This window comes from Mauremys mutica, chromosome 1, assembly GCF_020497125.1.
Source record: "Mauremys mutica isolate MM-2020 ecotype Southern chromosome 1, ASM2049712v1, whole genome shotgun sequence".
NCBI classification, from domain to species: domain Eukaryota; kingdom Metazoa; phylum Chordata; order Testudines; family Geoemydidae; genus Mauremys; species Mauremys mutica.
Window position 1 is genome coordinate 355,464,095 of NC_059072.1, and position 20,941 is coordinate 355,485,035.

Here is a 20,941-nt window from a genome sequence, read left to right on the forward strand (position 1 = left end):
GGTTTAGCAGGCCAATGCTCAAAGTCAAGGATACCCACCATCAAATCCTTGATATTCTTCATTCTCCCGCCTCCTCAAAGATCACTCTTCCGATTAATGAGGCCATTTTAGACTTGGCAAAGACTGTGTGGCAAACCCAGCATCAGTGGCTCTAACCTGCAAGCAAGCAGACAAAAAATACTATGTCCCCACCAAGGAATCAGAATTCCTATTCTCCCATCTGCCACCCAACTCCATCGTGGTGGACACTGTCAACTCTTACAGCTGACGCACCAGTCAAGGGCTTCTCCCTACAACAGATATTGGAACTACAGGCCAGTCAGCCTCACCTCAGTCCCTGGAAAAATCGTGGAGCAGGTCCTGAAGGAATCAATTTTGAAGCACTTAGAGGAGAGGAAAGTGATCAGGAACAGTCAGCATGGATTCACCAAGGGCAAGTCATGCCTGACTAACCTAATTGCCTTCTATGATGAGATAACTGTCTCTGTAGTTGAGGGGAAAGCAGTGGATGTGTTATTCCGTGACTTTAGCAAAGCTTTTCTCCCGCAATATTCTTGCCAGTAAGTTAAAGAAGTATGGGCTGGATTAATGGACTATAAGGTGGATAGAAAGCTGGCTAGATCGCCGGGCTCAATGGGTAGTGATCAATGGCTTCATGTCTAGTTGGCAGCTGGTATCAAGTGGAGTGCCCCAAGGGTTGGTCCTGGGGCTGTTTTTTTTCAATATCTTCATTAATGATCTGGAGAATGGTGTGGATTGCACCCTCAGCAATTTTGCAGATGATGCTAAACTGGGAGGAGTGGTAGATACAAAAGAGAGTAGAAATAGGATATAGAGGGACCTGGACAAATTAGAGGATTGGGCAAAAAGAAATCTGTTGACGTTCAACAAGGACAAGTGCAGAGTCCTGCACTTAGGATGGAAGAATCCCATGCACTGCTACAGCCTAGGGACCAAATGGCTAGGCAGCAGTTCTGCAGAAAAGGACCTAGAGGTTACAGTGGACGAGGAGCTGGATATGAGTCAACAGTGTGCCCTTGTTGCCAAGAAGGCTAAAGGCATTTTGGGCTGTATAAGTAGGGGCATTTCCAGCTGATCGAGGGACGTAATCATTCCCCTCTATTCAACATTGGTGAGGCCTCATCTGGAGTATTGTGTCCAGTTTTGGGCCCCACACTACAAGAAGGATGTGGAAAAATTGGAAAGAGTCCAGCAGAGGGCACCAAAAATGATTAGGGTGCTGGAGCACATGATTTATGAGGAGAGGCTGAGGGAACTGGGATTGTTAGTCTGCAGAAGAGAAGAATGAGGGGGGATTTGATAACTGCTTTCAACTACCTGAAAGGGGATTCCAAAGAGGATGGATCTAGACTGTTCTCAGTGGTAGCAGATGACAGAACAAGGAGTAATGGTGTCAAGTTGCAGTGGGAGAGGTTTAGGCTGAATATTAGGAACAACTATTTCACTAGGAGGGTGGTGAAGCACTGGAATGGGTTACCTAGGGAGGTGGTGGAATCTCCTTCCTTATTGGTTTTTAAGGTCAGGCTTGACAAAGCCCTGGCTGGGATGATTTAGTTGGGTTTGGTCCTGCTTTGAGCAGGGGGTTGGACTAGATGACTTCCTGAGGTCCCTTCCAACCCTGATATTCTACGATTCTATGAAGTGCCTTGATTTATTTGGTAGAAAAGTGTTCTGCTCAGGCACACTACAATTTTGTATTGCCAACTACCAGGCCCTCACAGCGAAATACAATTACATAAATTACTTGAAGCTGAATGACCTTATTGAAAAGATGCCAGAAGCACATTGTGATTCATTCAAGGCCATTATCCAGGAGGGTCAATTAGTAGCTAAGACATCACTGCTATCTTCCCTCAACGTGGCCAAAATGGCAGCTAGGTCCATCTCCTTTGTGGGTATGAAGCTCTTCGCCAAGAAGACTGATGCCTCCCTTCACACTCTGAAAGAGTCCAGGGTTACCCTGAGGTCACTGGGTATCTCTGCACTAAGACAAAAGAGATGACTTAATCCCCAATCCCAGCAAAGACCACAGACATCTCAGTACCAAACTCAGTGCCACCAAGAGCTGCAAAGAAAGGGAAATTCCCTAAACGCAAACCGCCTGGCCCACAATCTTCATTGCAGCTCTCTACGTCTAAGCACCACTTCTGATGGGCAGGTCAAGGCACTGTTAGACCACTCCCCTCAATTGACACAGCTGACCATTGTTCCACACTCATTTGTCCACCGATTGGCAGCATTCTGCAGTGCCTGGGAACACACAACATCAGACTGATGTGTCCTACCGATCATTCTAACTGGGTACTCCATCCATTTTACCTACCTACCCCCTCCACGGTCCCTCTTCAGGGACCCTTCTCATGAGCGCTTACTAGGCTCAACAACAAGACCTGCAGAGAAAGAAGTTTTAAGTGTAAACCACTTCCTCCTCCTACCTCTGCTTCAATGCCAGTTCCCAGGATGCCAGACCCACCCTCTTTTTCCTTTATTTGCAAACTGCCTTTCCTATTTCCTCAGTGCTTGGTCCCATATTACCATGCATCGTTGGGCGTTGCGCATGACAGTAGTCGAGTACACCCTACAAATTATTTCTACCCCTCCTACTTACCCTCCCTTCCTGTCCCTCTTCAGGCACTCCGCTTCTGGTGCAGGAGGTTCAATCTCTCTTTCAGGTAGGAGCCATAGAGGAGGTGCCACAAAATTTAAGAGGGAAGGTTTTCTACTCCCATTATTTCCTAATCCCCAAAACCAAGAGAGGACTCACACCTATTTTACACCTGTCTCAGTTCAACAACTATCTAAAAAATAAAGTTTCACATGGTAACCTTGACATGCATTATTTCCTCTCGGGGTGCTGGAGACCAGTACACCATCCTCAGTTTAAGAAATGTCCACTTTTATGTGTTGATATACCAAGAACACATAAAGTTCCTCAGATTTGTAATGAATCATTCTCATTACCAATTCACAGTGCTTCCATTCAGCCTATTTGCAGCTCCTTGACTGTTAACAGAAAATGTCTTCATGGTAGAAGTGTTCTTTAGGAGACTAGGAGTGCAAGTCTACCTTTAAATGAATGACTGGCAAGTCAAGGGCTGCCCAAAGCTTAGGTTATATCCAATGTTCATCTCGTTCAGTCAGCCTTCAAGACCTTAAGACTACTGATCAATGCAGACAAGTCTATCCTTTGTCCAGTAGAGAGGATAAAGTTTATAGGGGCTATGTTGGACTCTACCCAGGCCAAAGAGTCAAGATCTCAATCTATTGAATCTCCCATGAGATTCCTCGAGATTCATTGGATCACAACAGCCGAAAACTGTATGAGGCAGTTAAAAAACATAGCCTTATACAGTTATGTAGTACCACATGGGAGGTGGCACCTCAGACCCCTCCAGATGTGGTTGGCCTCAATGTACTCTCCAAGCTGTCTGCATCTGGATCCTGTGCTTATGGTACCTTCACAGGTCCTAATTTTGCTGAATTAGTGGTTGAATCCTCTCAAGATTTGTGTGGGCGTTCCCCTCCTCTGCCTTCAACCATTGGTAATTCTAGTCTCAGATGTGTTGGCTCTAGGGTGGGGAGCTCACCTGGGGTCACTCCGAACTCAGGGTCTTGGTCCTCAGTAGAGCTTTCTCTTCATATCAATGTCAGATAGTTCAAAGTGATTCATCTTGCCTGTCAGGTTTCTCTACCTTATGCCAGGGGGAGAAACCTGTTTGTCCTTATGGACAAAATCATAGCTGTGTTTTACATCAACATACAGGGAGGAACTCAGTCATCCCTCCTGTGTCAGGAAGCAGTTCAACTATGGGAATTTTGCATAGCCCTTTCAGTCAACCTTGAGGCCTCTTACCTTTCAGGGGTGCAGAATAAGTTAGTGGATTTTATGACCAGATCTTTCTCCAGGCACCACAAATGGTCTTCACCTGGATATAGCTATGTGCATTTTCTAGCAGTGGGAGATGCCACAAATTGACCTATTTATGAACAAATACAACAGAAAATGGCTCCAATTCTTCTCTCTAAAAGGTCATAGCCTAGGTTCCATCACAAATGCCTTCCTGCTATCCTGGGACAGGAAAGCTTTACTATGTTTTTCCCCCACTCCCACTCCCACACAGAGTGCTACTACTGCCCAACACTGGTTCTCCACTCTATTGGAGCTATCAGTGGCAACTTCAATCTCACTCCAGTTGCACCTGGATTTGATCTCCCAGGACTATGGTCAGTTGCTCCACCTAAACCTGCAATTCTTTCATGTAATGGCCTTGAGGCTCCTTGGTTAAATCCCAAAGAGCAGGCTTGCTCGGACAAGTTTGCCAGGTCTTACTAGGTTGCAGAAAGCCCTCCACCAGGACCACTACCTGTCAAAATCGAAGAGGTTCTCTGTCTGGGCTTGTCAAACTAGAGTCTCACTGACACATTTGTCCATCCAACAAATACCTGATTATCTGCTGCACCTGAAACAACAAGCCATGTTCACCACAGCAGAAGCACAAGTGGTGCTGCCGGCACCATTCTTTTTCTTTAGGATTCAGCTGCTGACAAGCCACATTGGCTTGTAGCAATTCAGCGGGCATCAATTCAGAAGGTCATGTCATGTGGGTAGAGGGACTGCAGGGACCTCCTTTTCTCCTCTCTTTATTCTCGCAGATGATCATCAATGCAGATGGTAAGGTCCACAAGGGCATCTAGGCCCTATGGCGCTATGTATCTCTATATAGTTCATCTTTAAGCTGGAGTCTCCTCAGGGTGGCCTTAGCTGTTTAAACTCAGTGTGGGTCATCAAAGATGGCTGATATTGACTGCAGAAAATCTTTCCAGTTTGACAGTACCAGGCTATGGACTTCTGGCAGAGGGGACAAAAGAATATAAGAATGGCAATACTGGGTTGACCAAAGGTCCATCTAGCCCAGTATCATGGCCAGGTCGTGCACAGCCAGATCTACTGATAAGAGCCAGAGTCCACACTCATGAGACAGGAGTCAAAAGTCAGCTGGGTCAGGATACTGGAAGGTCAGAAGCAGGGGACAAACTTAAGATCAGAACCATGAGTCAGGCCATCTGGGGCTCGGAGGAAGGAGATAAACTGAAGATCAGAACCATGAATCAGATGCTACGAAATCAAGCTGGGGGAGCAGGAAGCGCAAGGTTCACAGTCCAGAACAGGGAGGGGCCCAGTTGTTCAGACACCTTCCTCTTCTTGCTGCTGGCTTCAGTAAGGCCAGCAGGCCCATCAGCTGTTTCAGGACTCTGCCAATAAGACCTCAGGGGCAGAGCTCCAAACTAGGACTGGGCTTCATGGGCCCTAGGTAAGCAGTTGGCAGCAGGCTGCTGGATGGAGGATGGAGTTTGGCTTCACCCTGTGGACTCAAATTCAAGATCCATGAGTCATGACATGCAGATAGTTCTTTAGGTGTGTGTTGTTGTTTTTTTTTAATAAACAAAGATCATCCTCTGTTCCACTTGATGATGATGATGATGATACCCACCTTCTTCTTCAGCTTCTTCTGCATGTGCCAAAGAAGGAATTACTAAATGGCAAAAAAAATGCATTAATGTGGAGATAAGGTTGGGACAAAATACAACATGGTTTTAAAAAGGTAAATCATGTCAAACCAACCTGATATCCTTCTTTGAGAAGGTAACTGATTTTCTAGACAAAGGAAATGCAGTGTATCTAATATACCTCAATTTCAGTAAGGCATTTGATACGGTTCCACATGGGGAATTATTAGTTAAATTGGAAAAGATGGGGATCAATATGAAAATTGAAAGGTGGATAAGGAACTGGTTAAAGGGGAGACTACAACGGGTCGTACTGAAAAGTGAACTGTCAGGCTAGAGGGAGGTTACTAATGGAGTTCCTTAGGGATTGGTTTTGGGACCAATCTTATTTAATCTTTTTATTACTGACCTTGGCACAAAAAGTGGGAATGTGCTAATAAAATTTGTTAGATGACACAAAGCTGGGAGGTATTGCCAGTACAGAGAAGGACCAGGATATCATACAAGAAGATCTGGATGACCTAACCGGAGTAATAGTAATAGGATGAAATTTAAGAGTGAAAAATTCAAGGTCATGCATTTAGGGATAAATAACAAGAATTATTGTTATAAGCTGGGGACGCATCAGTTGGAAATAACTGAGGAGGAGAAGGACTTCAGAGTACTGGTTGATCACAGGATGACTATGAGCCGCCAATGTGATATGGCCGTGAAAAAAGCTAATGAGGTCTTGGGATGCATCAGGCGAGGTATTTCCAGTAGAGATAAGGAGGTGTTAGTACCATTATACAAGGCACTGGTGAGATCTCATCTGGAATACAGTGTGCAGTTCTGGTCTCCCATGTTTAAGAAGGATGAATTCAAACTAGAACGGGTACAGAGAAGGGCTACTAGGATGATCTGAGGAATGGAAAACCTGTCATATGAAAGGAGACTGAAAGAGCTTGGCTTGTTTAGCTTAACCAAAAGAAAGCTGAGGGGAGCTATGATTGCTCTCTATAAATATATCAGAGGGATAAATACCAGGGAGGGAGAGGAATTATTTAAGATCAGTACCAATGTGGACACAAGAACAAATGGATATAAACTGGCCATCGGGAAGGTTAGATTTGAAATTAGACAAAGATTTCTAACCATCAGAGGAGTGAAGTTCTGGAACAGCTTTCCAAGGGGAGCAATGAGGGCAAAAGACATATCTGGCTTCAAGACTAAGCTTTATAAGTTTATGGAGGGGATGGTATAATGGGATAGCCTAATTTTGGCAATTAATTGGTCTTTGACTATTAGCAGTAAATATGCCCAATGGCTTGTGATGGGATGTTAGATGGGGTGGGATCTTAGTTACTACAGAGAATTATTTCCTGGGTGCTGGCTGGTGAGTCTTGCCCACATGCTCAGGGATTAGCTGATCGCCATATTTGGGGTCGAGAAGGAATTTTCCTCCAGGGCAGATTGGCAGAGGCCCTGGGGGGTTTTCGCCTTCCTCTGCATGGGCACGGGTCACTTGCTGGAGGATTCTCTGCATCTTGAAGTCTTTAAACCACTATTTGAGGACTTCAGTGGCTCAGACCTAGGTTTGATACAGGAGTAGGTGAGTGAGATTCTCCTGTCCTATGCTGCTGCATACACACGTTGTAGGCAACAGCTTACTGTTACTTTCCTTGTGTAGCCCAAGGTGTATGCTGAGTTGGGCCCTTTCTGCCTTTTACTCACCTCCAGCTGTCACTCCTGCCTTGGCTTCAGACAGGCTTCCCCAGCCATGCCCCAGGTTGACCCTCTCTACTTCTCCTCCAATCTGTTCCTCTCCCTGACATGCCCTGCCCCCTACCAGGACATGTCCAAACAGAATGCCCCCTTATGGAATGTGAGTATGTGCAGGTATGGAGAGCAGAACAAGGACCCATTAAAATAATTGTCCCTGTATAGATCAATGGGACAAAAGTACAAGGTCTGTTGGACTTTATACCAGGGCTAAGTCAGCTTCTATGGCTTTTCCCAAACACGTTCCTCTTGTGAAAATTTGTAGAGCAACAACCTGGACTTCAATGCATACTTTCACTAAGTACTACTCATTAGACTTAGAGTCTATATCAGATGCAAAGTATAGTATGGCTGTTCTGCAATCATTGTTCAGTTAGGACTCCATATCCCACCATCTTGGGTTACAGTTACTGCTTCTTTGTCTACCCCGTGAGTGGGAGTATGCAGAGGCCCCGCAAAGAAATAATTAAGATTACTTTGGTGTAACTGGGGTTCTTTGAGATGGACTCTGCATATGGATACTCCCCACCCATCTTTCCCCATTTCCTTGGAATCCTACTTACCAAGGGACACGGGATGTGGGGGAAGGAACTGAGGTGGCTGGAGAGCCAAACCCTTTTATACCCTTACCATGGAATGATAAATGTCTACTAAAGAAGTGTGTGAGTTCTCCAATGGGCATTGCTAGCTTGGGTTCCACCGATCAGAGCATCCCATGAACGTGAATATGCAGAATCCATCTCGAAGAACTCTGATTGCAGGTAAGTAACCTTCATTTTTCTAAGATTACCTTTCATAGGCCCTTGCTAGGACATCCCCCCCACCCCAGTTCTCCAAAGCCACAATGTCTGGTTCTTTCTGACCGTTCTTCTCCCTCCTAGCTCCTGCTGGGGGAGAGGATATTCCTTTCAAAACAGCTTTGTCTATCATCATGTTAGAAACAGGATGCAGAAGAAAGAATATCTCACCTGGGAATTTTTTTCTGTGAACCAAGTCCAAAACTACACATCCCCCACACTTCAGTTACTGGCTAACCTAAGCTGAAGTTATAGTTTTGCTAAACTTTGACTGGAGAATAACGGAGAGGAGTCAGTGAAAAAAGTTGGAAAATTCTCAACTACTACTGGTAGGCTCTAAGTTGATTTACATATACTGGAAGACTACCTATCTGGTCTGTACTGATGGAATCAGTCTGCAGGAAAGAATGACCCAGGTATGGAATTCTTTTTTTTAAACTGGGATTCATTATAAAATTGTAAGTATTTTAATTCATTTAAATTTTAACTTGTTGACCAGAGAATATTCCATTGAAAATGTAATACAGGTTAATTTGGTTCTACAGTATATACATTTTAATTATCAGTGTTATTCCTGAGCCAAGCATAGTTAATCTGATTTTATATCTAAGTGCATAGTCAGTTGGTCTCCATTCTATGTTGTGTGTTAGAGAAGTTCATTTAATTTTAAATCAGATCTTCACATTTTATCTGGGTGAATGGCTTGAAGGTAATACATGTTTCCACTTCAAGAAGAATGTTGTTTGGGTTGCAAAGTCAAGCACTTAAAAATTAGGAAAATGCCACATTTAAGATTCCCATTATATCTTTGTGCATCCATCTTGTGTGCTGAATGAAGCTATTAGTTCCATTTTCTATTGTTTGAAATTGTCTAGCTTCAATTTTCAGCCATTGGATTTTGATATATTGACAGATTAAAGTGCTCTCTAGTATTAGATATTTTCTCCCTGTGCAGGCGGATAATGTGCACAGAGTTCAGTAACTGCTCCAGAGGATTCTATTTTGACACGATAAGAAAACCAGGAAAAACATGCCTGCTTAACATACCAGAAAAGAAAATATTTGGAACACAGACGTGTGGTAATGGTGTACTAGAAGATGAGGAGGAATGTGATTGTGGTATGGATGAGGTTAGTAATTAAATACTTTAGCTTCGTGCACATTTTACAGAAGTATTGTTAAGTTTGTTTTATCCAACTTCAAAACTACTCCGTGAGACACATGGTTTTACGATGGAAGTGCTGTTCATGGTTCCATAGTTAAGACTAAGAGTTGAGTTTTGCATTTAAAATAGGATTCAACTATTTTGTTGTTATGTCTGAAGAACACATCTTATGCACATCAAAATTACAGCTTTGAGTACAAAGAAAATTACTCCTTGAGTACACAATAAATTTTATGAGGATATTTAAAAAAAAAACAGGAATACATTTCCCTCTTCTGTTTAATTAATCCATAAACTCAGGGATCACACCGTATGACTGGAGAATTGCTTAATATAGTACCTTTTTTTAAGAAAGGGAAAAAAGCGATCCAGGAAATTACAGGCCTGTTAGAATGACCTCAACTGTATGCAAGATCTTGTAACAAATTTTGATAGTGAAAGTAGTTTAGTACATAAAGGTAAACAGCAATTAAGGTAAAATACAACATGGTTTATAAAAGGTAGATCATGCCAGAGCAACCTGATCTCTTTCTTTGTGAAGATTACTGATTTTTTAAGACAAAGGAAGTGCAGTAGATCAAATCTACCTCAATTTCAGTAATGCATTTTATACAGTTACACATGAGAAATTATTAGATAAATTGGAGAAGATGGGGATTAATATGAGAATTCAAGGGTGGATAAGGAACTGGTGAAAGGGGAGACTGCAACACATCATATTGAAAGGGTAACCATCAGGCTAGAGGGAGGCTACTGGTGGAGTTCCTCGGGGATCGGTCTTGGGGCCAATCTGATTTAACATTTTTATTGGCACAAAAAGTGGAAGTGTGCTAATAAAATTCGCAGCTGAAACAAAGTCAGAAGGCCAATATGGAGGAGGACCAGAATATCATACAAGAAGATCTTGATCACCTTGAAAATGGACTAATAGAAATGGGATGAAATTTAATAGTGCAAAGTGCAAGGTCATGCACTTGAGGACTAAGAATAAGAATTTTTTTTTTAAAGCTGGGGACTTATAGTTGGTAACAACAAAGGAGGAGAAAGTCTTGGGTGTATTGGTTGATCACAGGATGACTATGAGCCGCCAGTGTGATTCATCTGTGAAAAAGGCTAATATGCTCCTAGGATGCATCAGGTGAGGTGTTTCCTGTAGAGATAGGGAAGTGTTAGTACCATTCTACAAGGCACTGGTGAGACCTCATCTGGAATACTGTATGTAATTCTGGTCTCCCATTTTAAAGAAAGATGAAATCAAACTGGAACAAGTGCAGAGAAGGACTATTAGGATGATCAGAAGAATGGAAAACCTACCTTATGAGAAGAGACTGAAAGAGCTTAGCCTAAGCAAGAGATGGCTTAACCAAGAGAAGGCCTAACCAAGAGCAGGCTTAGCCTAACCAAGAGAAGGCTGTAAATACATAAGAGGGATAAATACCAGGGAGAGGAGTCATTTAATTTAAGCGCCAATGTGGACATAAGAACAAACGGATATAACTGTCCATCAACAAGTTTAGGCTTGAAATGAGATGGTGGTTTCTTACCATTAGAGGAGTGAAGTTCTGGAACATCCTTTCAAAGGGAACAGTGGGGGCAAAAAACCTAACTGGTTTCAAGATTGAGCTTGATATGTTTATGGAGGGGGTTGGTATGATGAGACTGTCTACAATGGAATGTAGCCAATCTGTGACTGAAAGTAGCAAATATCTCTCGCAGCCCATGATGAGACAAAGATGGGGAGGTATCTGAGTTACTAGAGAGAATACTTTCCCTGGTGTCTAGCTGTTTGGTTTTCTGCGATGCTAAAGGTCCAAATGACTGCCATATTCGTGGTCAGGAAGGAATTTTCCCCCAAGTCAGATTGGCAGACACTCAGGGTGGGGGGAGTTTGCCTTCCATTGCAGCATGGGGTATGGGGCACTTGCAGGTTTAAACTAGAGGAAATGGTGGATTCTCTGTAACTTTAAGTCTTTAAATCATGATGATTTGAGGACTTCAGTAACTCAACCAGAGGTTATGGGTCTATTATAAGAGTGGGTGGGCAAGGTTCTGTGGCCTACAATGTACATCCAGACTAGATGAGCATGATGGTCCTTTTTGGCCTTCAAGTGTATCAGTTTAACCCAAAACTGATCATAAGGCCTACAACTTCCATTCAAATCAACAGAAGTCATGAATAATGAGGCACCAGTTTGTGTGCATTTCTTGTGTGAATTCTACTGTATGTATTACTTGCCTACAAACAGGATGAAGCCATTTGTATACAAACCTAGCCTCATCCTCCATGGCCACAGAGAGCCCTTTTGCAAGAGGCCTGTGAGCTTCCACTGGTAAAGGGAGGATGCAACAGAGGTGGGGGATTATGCAAAGGGTATGCAATGCACAAGGCCCCTTCAATCTCTTTACTTCAGCCATTGTGATGTAGCTTTTGTGGAACAAAGAACTGGAAGTCATTGAGTCCAGTCCCCTGCTATCGCAGGCAACCCCTTCATATAATCCCATCAAGCTCCATCTTAAAACTATCAGTGGAGTAGCCGTGTTAGTCTGGATCTGTAAAAGCAGCAAAGAGTCCTGCGGCACCTTATAGACTAACAGACGTATTGGAGCAAGAGCTTTCGTGGGTGAATACCCACTTCGTCGGATGCACTCACGAAAGCTCATGCTCCAATACGCCTGTTAGTCTATAAGGTGCCACAGGACTCTTTGCTGATATTAAAACTAGTTAGTTTGCCCCCTACTGGAAAGCTGTTCCAGAACCTCACACCTCTGATAGTTACTTCTAATTTCCAGCCTGATTTTATTTATGGCCAGTTCATTGTCCTGGGTAGGCTGGCTTCTTTCCTTTTTCTGTATCTTCAGAGTGCATGCCAGACTTACTCGGTCCAAGTGTTCAAAATTGGATTTCCTAACACTTGTTAATGTCAATGCTCAAGTCTTGTACACAGTAGTCAAGTCTCGAGAAAGACTGATGGGTTAGCCATGCACACAGAAGAAACTGATAGTTTTTTCTTCTGCTTTTTCCTCTCCACCCCCCTAGTGGCACCAAACCTGGACCCCAGCAGGAGTGGTCAGAAGTACTGTCCCCTTACTTCTTCTTTGAATGCCGTCCCTGTGGGTGTGCCACTTCAGGTGTTGGTGCACCCCGGCACCATCGATCAAAGATTTATGGTAGCAATGTCCACACATTAGGCCATTCTCAGCTGAAGATGGAGCTCTGGGGCAGTGTTCGTCACTCTTGCCAAATCTTTAGAAAAATAAGTTTCAGTAGTTAGTCAGTCATTTAAAAAGTTATAGTTAGTGCTGGTGCTAGTTTTCGTTAAAAAAAAACCATTTACTTTTCCCAGTTTTACCCTCCCCGTAGTTTCCCCGCACTGGGGTTGGATAACCATTAGAGATGCCTGGCTCCCCAGGCTTTAAGCAATGCTGCTCTTTCCATGGAGTAATGCCCATTTCTGACGGGCACTCTTTGTGTGTCCAATGTCTCAGGGAGGCACATATCCTGCAAAAACGTCCCTACTGCAGTAATCTGAAAGCAAGAGCCCGATGTGACCAGGATCTCTGCTTGAAAATGATACTGATGTAGAAATCTCTCCAACCAGAGGCAGGCCAATGGACGTCTTGGCAGGGACAGGAGATGTGTTCCTCTAAAAGACTGAGGAAGAGGGCTCAGATGTCTCCACAGAGAGCACCACAGAAACATAGGTGGTCTCTCCCCATTGCCACCGATGGTGCCGTCATCAGAACCGCCAGAAATCTACTGCAACAGAGAGATTTGTCTGTCTTGTTGGCACTGCAGTCCCTACTATTTGGTAAAAAGAACAGGAGTACTTGTGGCACCTTAGAGATTAACAAATTTATTTGAGCATAAGCTTTCGTGGGCTACAGCCCACTTCATCGGACACATAGAATGGAACATATAGCTCAGCGATTACACACATTGAATCTATTTCGCCCATGTTAAGTATCTTGTCAAACTGTCTTAAATGGGCTATCTTGATTATCACTACAAAAGTTTTTTTTTCTCCTGCTGACAACAGTTCATCTTAATTAATTAGCCTCTTAGAGTTGGTTGGGCAACTCTCACCTTTTCATGTTCTCTGTATGTGTGTGTGTGTATATGTGTGTGTGTGTGTGTGTATGTATATATATCTCCTCACTATATGTTCCATTCTATGTGTCCGATGAAGTGGGCTGTAGCCCACGAAAGCTTATGCTCAAATAAATGTTAGTCTCTAAGGTGCCACAAGTACTCCTGTTCTTTTTGCGGATACAGACAAACACGGCTGCTACTCTGAAACCTACTAGTTGGTACTGAGGGCTCTCCTGTAAGTTATAGCTTACCTCTCATAATGCTGTATGCTCGTCCAGTGAAGACGATGATGATGTGCAGGAACCATGCACTTTCTCACCACATCACGCATCACCAAAAGAGCAACAGCCACCCTGGATCCAGATGGAGTCCAAATGCCCTCACAACCAGATAGCTCAACTGTGGTACGGACCGCTGTGGATGTATCCACCGATAGCCTTCCCAATGCAATGGGCCCAACCCTAGGCAATTTATCAGGGCTCCCGCTCCAGGCCACCCATGGCTCATAGAGGCGAGCTGACATTTAATCCCACATCTCCCATCCTGTGGTCAACGGAGGCTCAGGATGTTGGGGATAACACAGAAACAGGCACAGATCAGGAAATGACATCTCCAGCTCACAATTCTTCCTTCTCCCGAGATGAGGCAATTATGCCACCGCTGCCTATCTTGGTGGATGACTTCAAACAGTTCAGGAACTGTTTAAGTGGGTCGCCCAAAGCCAGGACATCCTGTTGAAGGAAGTGCAGACAAACCAGCACAAGCTGGAACAAATTCTACAACCTTCATCTGCTTGCAAAAGCACTCTGCCAATCAATGATGTGATTTTGAAACCAGCAGAGACAATCTGGCAGACACCAGCCTCAATTCCGCCAACATGCAAAAGGGCGGATAAGAAGTATTCATCCCCACCAAAGGGGTGGACTTCCTCTTCTCACACCCACCTCCCAACTCCTTGGTGGTCAACACAGATAATCAACATGGCAAACAACAACAGTTTCAATCAACTGAACAAGATAAGGAACACAAGAGGCTCGATCTCTTCAGGCTAAAAGCTTACTCCTCAGCGACATTTCAATTCCAAGTCACCAACTATTCACTCTTGTTGGCTAAATATGATTATGATAACTATGGCAAACTTAGCTCATTCATGGTGGAGCTCCCCAAGGAGAAAAAAATCACAATTTCAGGCCATTGTAAATGAGGATCAACTCATAGCTGTCTCAGAACAATGGTTGCACTCTTCACTCGAATCTGGAGAAACTCTACCGTCAAGCGTGGCTCCAGTATGGTTTGATTGTGGCAAACTAGCCTGCTTGGAACAAGTTAAACACATATTACTAAACAGCAGGAAAGTGACCATGCATAATAACTTCCTTCAAACATGGAAGAGATTCTCTGCCTGGTGTGAAGAAAAATATGTGATGGCCTCCACAGCGCTACTACCATTAGTGTCGGAATACCTACTGGAGCTGAAACATTTGGGTTTAGCAATGAGCTCAATCAAAGTCTATCTCGCGGTCATTTCAGCATTCCATCATGAGATTGATGGGACCTCGATCTTCGCACACTCCATTACTAAACACTTCCTCACGGGTCTCCAGAACATTTACCCAGAAATTTAATTCACTCTATCTCCATCTTACATCTTTTCTTAAACAATTTCATATAACTGGTCATTGTGACAATTTATAAACCTTCACTTTCTTTGAGGACTTATTTCCCCTTTGGTGAACAGCTGACATATATCCTCTCTATCTGGTACTATTCTCTTCTTGGTTCTTTTAGACTTAGAGTTAAAAGGGTTTAGTCTTTTCTTCCTGGGAATTGGAAAACCAAGAGATACACTCTTGTTTGTGGTAATTATTATATAGCATCACTTCAAAGCCTAAACCATTTAGGGCTTGTCTATACTTGAAATTCAAGGGTGCCACATATACAGCCCTGCAGTTCTGTCTACATCATGGTGTTGTATACACCAGGGATGATTTCAGCTTAAATATGTCACACAGGGGTGTGGATTTTTCACACACTTGAGTGACTTAGCTGGGTCAACCCAACTTTTTAGTGTAGACCAGGTCTTACACTATCATACACCATAATCTGCTTACATGGGAAGCTTCTGGGGCTAGGGACATCAAGCTCAGCTTTCTTCAGCCTCTTCAGGTTCCCTTCTCAGAGCTCTACTAACATTTCCTCACTTAGCCCATTCTGTAGGCAAGTCTAACCTGTGACTGTCCTGTCACAGTTACCAGATCTCCCTCTTTCAAGATCCACTTTCCAACTGTCACCTTGACCAACCCCTCCCGTGGTTCAACAGCTTGGATAACTTCACTGGGGTCAGTGTGATATCAGTGCTAACTCAACCAATCACCACCCATTGTCTGCAGCTAATTTGCCTGCCACAATTCTGTTGGTTATAATGACTCTGGTATGAGGAGTGACTGTACACATGTAGCTTTCTTGGCCAAATTCACGGCTCTTTAAAGATGTGGCTGCATACTAGCTTGGACGTCTGTGCTTAAAAGGCTCCCCACCTTGAAAGGTTGCCTTGGCACCACTCCCATTTTGGCAACAGAGCCAGGAGACTAAGGCAGAAGTACAGGGGGTGCCCTTAGAGCATGGAGACACTGGGACTCAGGGACTATGCTATCCCTACACCTAATATCACATAGTACCAGTCTCACCAACACAACCCTGCAAGCCAGTGAGTGAATTACAAATTCAGTGTTGTCAGAATCACAAGTACACTTTGGTTTCTTTGTGCTACTCTAGTGTATTGGTGAATCTACATTTAAAAGTTTACGTTAAAATAAAACTATTTAATTTTGTTTTCACGTATCTTAAAATCATTAGAAATATTACATATATCCATGGTACTTATGTGACCTGTGTCACTGTAATAACTAGCACCTCTCCATCTTTTTAATGTATTTGTACTCACAACACACCTGTGAGATAGTATTTCTCTATTGCCCCATTTTTAGAGATAGGGAACTGAGGAAGAGAAAAACTTAGTGACTTGTCCACGCTCCAGCAGAGCAGGGAATTGAACCCAGTGTCCTTTGTCCCAGGCTGCTGGACCATCCTTCCTCTCTTGCTAGCATTCTCTTTGGATTCTTTGTGCAGCAGAAATAGCAAATAATAATAATAATACTTTATAAAAATGCTATGGTTCCCAAAGGGAAAATGGGACACCATGTTGGGCTATCCTGAGCCGCCTCCTCCGCCCTCCCCACACTGAGCTTGACCCCAGCTGCTCATCGGGACCCTGCCTGCCCCTTGCATGAGGCTATGGCTGGGGCTAGCATTGTTGCTCGCTCAAGCCCTGCCTCCTCCCCTGCGTGAGGCTGGCATCACCACTCACTCACTCCTGTACATTCCTCTGCACCCCACTTTTTTGACAAAAGAGGGCATTTGTCCTGTTTGTTGGCAAGAGCAAATGGGGAAAATGCCCACTTTTGCCAAAAAAGGTTGAGTTAGCTGGGACAGGGCTTAGAAAAGGGACTGTCCCGCCAAAACAGGGCATATAACTATTTTGAGAAATGGGAGTTTGCCTCTCAAATTCACTGAGTTTTGTTACCCTTTGAAATCAAACAATAAGTGGTAAGAGCTGTGTTATTACAGGAGAGTCCCACGCCAGATTTTTAAGGTGAGGTGCCATTCATTTTGTACTTGAAGGTGTGCCTACGGAGTGGTTGTTGCCTATCCAATTGTACAATAAAACCAGGTGCTGGCTGTATTTCTGGACTTTGCTGCAAAAACTGTCAGGTAAGAAAAACATATAATAGGTTTTGTATTTTATGGTAAACTGAATGTTTAATGACTTTCTTTTAAAGTTAACACCAGTGGCAATGCTATTCATTTTCACAGTTTCCTTCTCAAGTATTAGATCTGCTAATCCCATGTAGATGTGTTGGGATTATAGCTGGGCAACTTGTTTTTAGAGAAATAGTTGCCTAACCCCTAACCCAAAACTATTCGCTACTTCATGTAGAGTTCACTGAATGATTTTGACCAAATCAAAATATCGAAATGTTTCAATGATATTCAAATCAAATGTTTTTGTTTTGACTTTAAGCATTTTGACAAAAGCAAAGGAGGAAAAATTTGCAAAAATTCTGGGGGTAGGGCTCCCTTATAACTATTAGCCCAATGGCTAGGATCTTCTCCTAGGATGTGGGAAGCTGATATACAATTCCCTGCCTTTGGCTGATGTGGAGAAGAGACTTAAACTTGGGTTTCCTATATTACAGGAGAGTGCCCTAGCCACTGGGATATGGGGTGTCAGTGTTTCTCAGTGTCACCTGTGGAAGCTGTTCCAGTTTTAATAAATAATTAAGTAGTCATTGGAGTAGGGACTTGAACTTGGGTCCCCTACATTCTAGGTAAATGCCCAAACTACCAGCCTAGAGAATCAGTCTCACATTCCTTCCTAGGCCCAATAACTATCCATTATCATTATGCATGACTGAATAGTCATTGGGCCAGGGAAAGCTTGAGAATGATTCTGTAACCTGACAGTTATGGCACTCACCTAAGATAGCAGCTAAACCTGTCAGTGACAAACTGGTGACAGGGTGAAAGAACCTGCCCATCAACATCCTCTCCAGAATGTTCTGGCTCTGTTGGCAGTGCATGGCTCCAAGCCTTATCAGAATGTTTACTCAGCTTTTAGGAGTGAGCTTCCCAGCCTAGGTCATCAGACTTGTGCTAACAGTGTGTGCTCTAGTGTGCTGTGTAGACAGTGCTTTGATGTTGTGGTTTGGGCTGGAGCTCAGACTCCAAACCTGGGGTGGGTGGAGTGGGCTTGAGAGCACAAGTTCCAACCTGAGTCAAAATGTCAAAGCACCATCAACACAGCTAAAAATAGTGCACTAGCACAAGCTCTGCTAGCACAAGTGTGTGGACCTTAGCTGGGAGGCTCGCTCCCAAATGCTGTGTAGACATACCCTATGTGACTTCAAAACATCCCCAAATTGATATTTCCCCCAATATTATCTTCCTACATGGACTTCTAATTTCTCTCTCCTTTGTCGTCTTCCTGGCATAGCCTGGAGCACCTTTATTTCCAGAGTCATGAGTCTGAGAAGAAAAGGAGAGCCAACTCTCCATCTCCCAGTACAAGACATCCTTATTTAGACGGAAAGAAGTTCTTCTGCTCCCTCTGGAGACCTCTCTGAGATTCCTCAGATCAACTGGAGAAGACATAGTTGACAGCCAGGCTCCCAACTAAGGGTTCTGCAATAAAGGATAAAGTCACCTCCTCTAGACTCTAGAAAAGCCTATGTCAATAGCAGAGAGTTCTTGTGCTATCACTGATGCAATAAATGTGGCATCTGCTGCCACTGGATACAGTACAGTAGCAGAAAGTGCTTAGATTCAGCCCACCCTATAGATCAGTATCTTAACAGGTCAGGACATATGGGACTCAGCAGAGAAGCTCCCTGGGATTGGAGAAAATCTTTCTCTACCATCCTTTCATCCCTTTACTTCTGTATTCATGTGTAGGAGCCCTCTCAGAGCAATCCAGCTTCATCACATCACCCGATCCTTCCACCCCAGTTGCTCAGGAAAACTGGGGAAACATTCCAAAGGATATTTTCTGATAGATGTGTAGTGTTGGGCACATGGATAGGCCTTTTCCCCCAGTGCCCAGTTATTCAGAAATATTTGCCACAAGGCTGCATTTACTCAAAGGTTCATGGAGTCATCTAGAATCAACATAGGAGGATGCACCCAGACTCTACTTTCAGGCCACAGATAAAACAAAACACATTTTTACAGATCTACTTTGCTGCTCCAGACCTGTCTTTCTTTCAGAAAACAGAAATGTTAGCCTCTCTCTCTGATTTCTCCTTGTGGATATCTAGCCATCAGCTCAAGCTCAACAAAGCTACAACAGAACTCTTCATCTGTTTCTCTCCAGCCCCTCCATGCCCTCCCCACTACCTCCTTTCTTGATCACTGGAGAATACCATCATGTCTGTCCCTTAGGTCTGTAAACTGGGTGCCATCTTTGGCTTAGACCTCTGTCTAGGACCTCAAATCCGGGCAGTTTGTAAACCTTGCCAATTCTTTCTGCATAACATATCTAAGATATGGCCTTTCTTTTCCAATCACATATCTAAAACTCATCCATGTTTCCATCATCTCAATTTGATTACTGCAACATCCGTTTCTCAGGTCTTGACAAATGCAATCTTTGCCTACTCATATTCTTTCAGAGTGCTGCTGCAAATTTCGTTTTCCTAGTCTGTCCCTTTGATCATGTCACCTGCCTCTTTGCTTCCCTCCACTGACTCCCTCTTGTCTATCACATTTGTCTTCACCTAATTGTTTTTACCTTCAAGGCCCTTCATGGCCAATCCCCACCATATCATCTCTTGTTTGCTATTGAGCGCTCAACGCTCAACTCCAATCTACTCATGATGCCAGCCTCCATTACCCACTTGTTAAATTTTCAAACAAGGACTTTCTTGCTTTCTCCCATGCTGCCCCTCATGTTTGGGAGGAGCTCTCCATAAACATTGATTAAAACTAAGCAGTTACCCTCCAAAACCCATCTCAAAACTCTCCTTTTCCTTAATGCCTACCAAAAATTGACAATAGTTAGGCTTCTGGTGAGCTGAGACCACTGCCTAACTAGCTGTCCAATACTGTCAAACTGTTTCCTTGTATGCTCCCACATCTATCTGTATCCATCATTTGTCTCTTGTCTTATACTTGGGTTCTGGCTCTTTGGGGCAGGGACTGTCTTGTTGTTCTGTTTGTACAGCACCAAGCACAATGGGGTCTGGTTCCTTGACTTCGGCTCCTAGGTGCTACAGTAATACCACTTGTACTAAGTGCTCATTCTGGAGAGAATATAGATAGGTGGGTCCCATCCACCTCTCCCCAGTGACTGACAGATCCAGCTTCTGAACACTGTGGGTGAAGTGTCCCCAGCTCCAGTCTCAGCAGACTCAACATGGGGAAAAAATGAGTAGATGGGCAAAAACTATTTTTCCTTTCTTCATTGTTATTGATTAAAAGCATGAAAAGTTTATCATCATTTGGGAGTGGAAAAGAATCACAAATATTTTAAATATTGGAATTAGAGTGCACTCCTTAATAAACAGCACAAGGAGTATTTATGTTGCATCTTCCTCTTATCTTATCTGTGTTAAAATAAATGGCAAAGAAACTGCAGGTGGTTTTTTCTTACCTGTTAGATGTTTCGGGACTTCTAAAACAAATATATTTTAAGAAGGTAAATGGTGGCTCATGAAATAGGCCTCCAGAGAGAAATCACATCCAGATCCTTGTATTCTTATTTTAACAGTTTCATAGACAAGGAAAAATATGCAGAGAAAGTATTGGTGAGTGTGACCTTCCTGAGTACTGCAATGGGACTTCAGACTGGTGCCCAGAGGATGTATTTAAGCAAGATGGAACTCCATGCGGTGACAATGACTCTTGTTTCCAAGGGAGATGCCGTAACCATGAAAGACAATGCAAAGCTATATTTGGCAAAGGCAAGATCTGCATTATTATTTAGAAAAACACATAGCAGCATGAATTAACTCTTACGAAATTGGCCAGTTCTTAAATGATACC

The 20,941-nt window shown here is 43.5% G+C and overlaps 1 protein-coding gene across 2 annotated transcripts in view; it reads left to right on the forward strand.

Annotated features, from left to right (window-relative positions):
• LOC123373746 (disintegrin and metalloproteinase domain-containing protein 20-like) overlaps positions 1-20,941 on the forward strand; it is a 144,793-nt gene that overhangs the window by 56,826 nt on the left and 67,026 nt on the right. For both annotated transcript variants that reach the window (XM_045022853.1, XM_045022861.1), the window contains 3 exons: positions 9,043-9,217; positions 17,024-17,113; positions 20,667-20,859. In XM_045022853.1, coding sequence (XP_044878788.1) covers positions 9,043-9,217; positions 17,024-17,113; positions 20,667-20,859 — 458 coding nt within the window. The remainder of the gene's footprint in view (positions 1-9,042; positions 9,218-17,023; positions 17,114-20,666; positions 20,860-20,941) is intronic.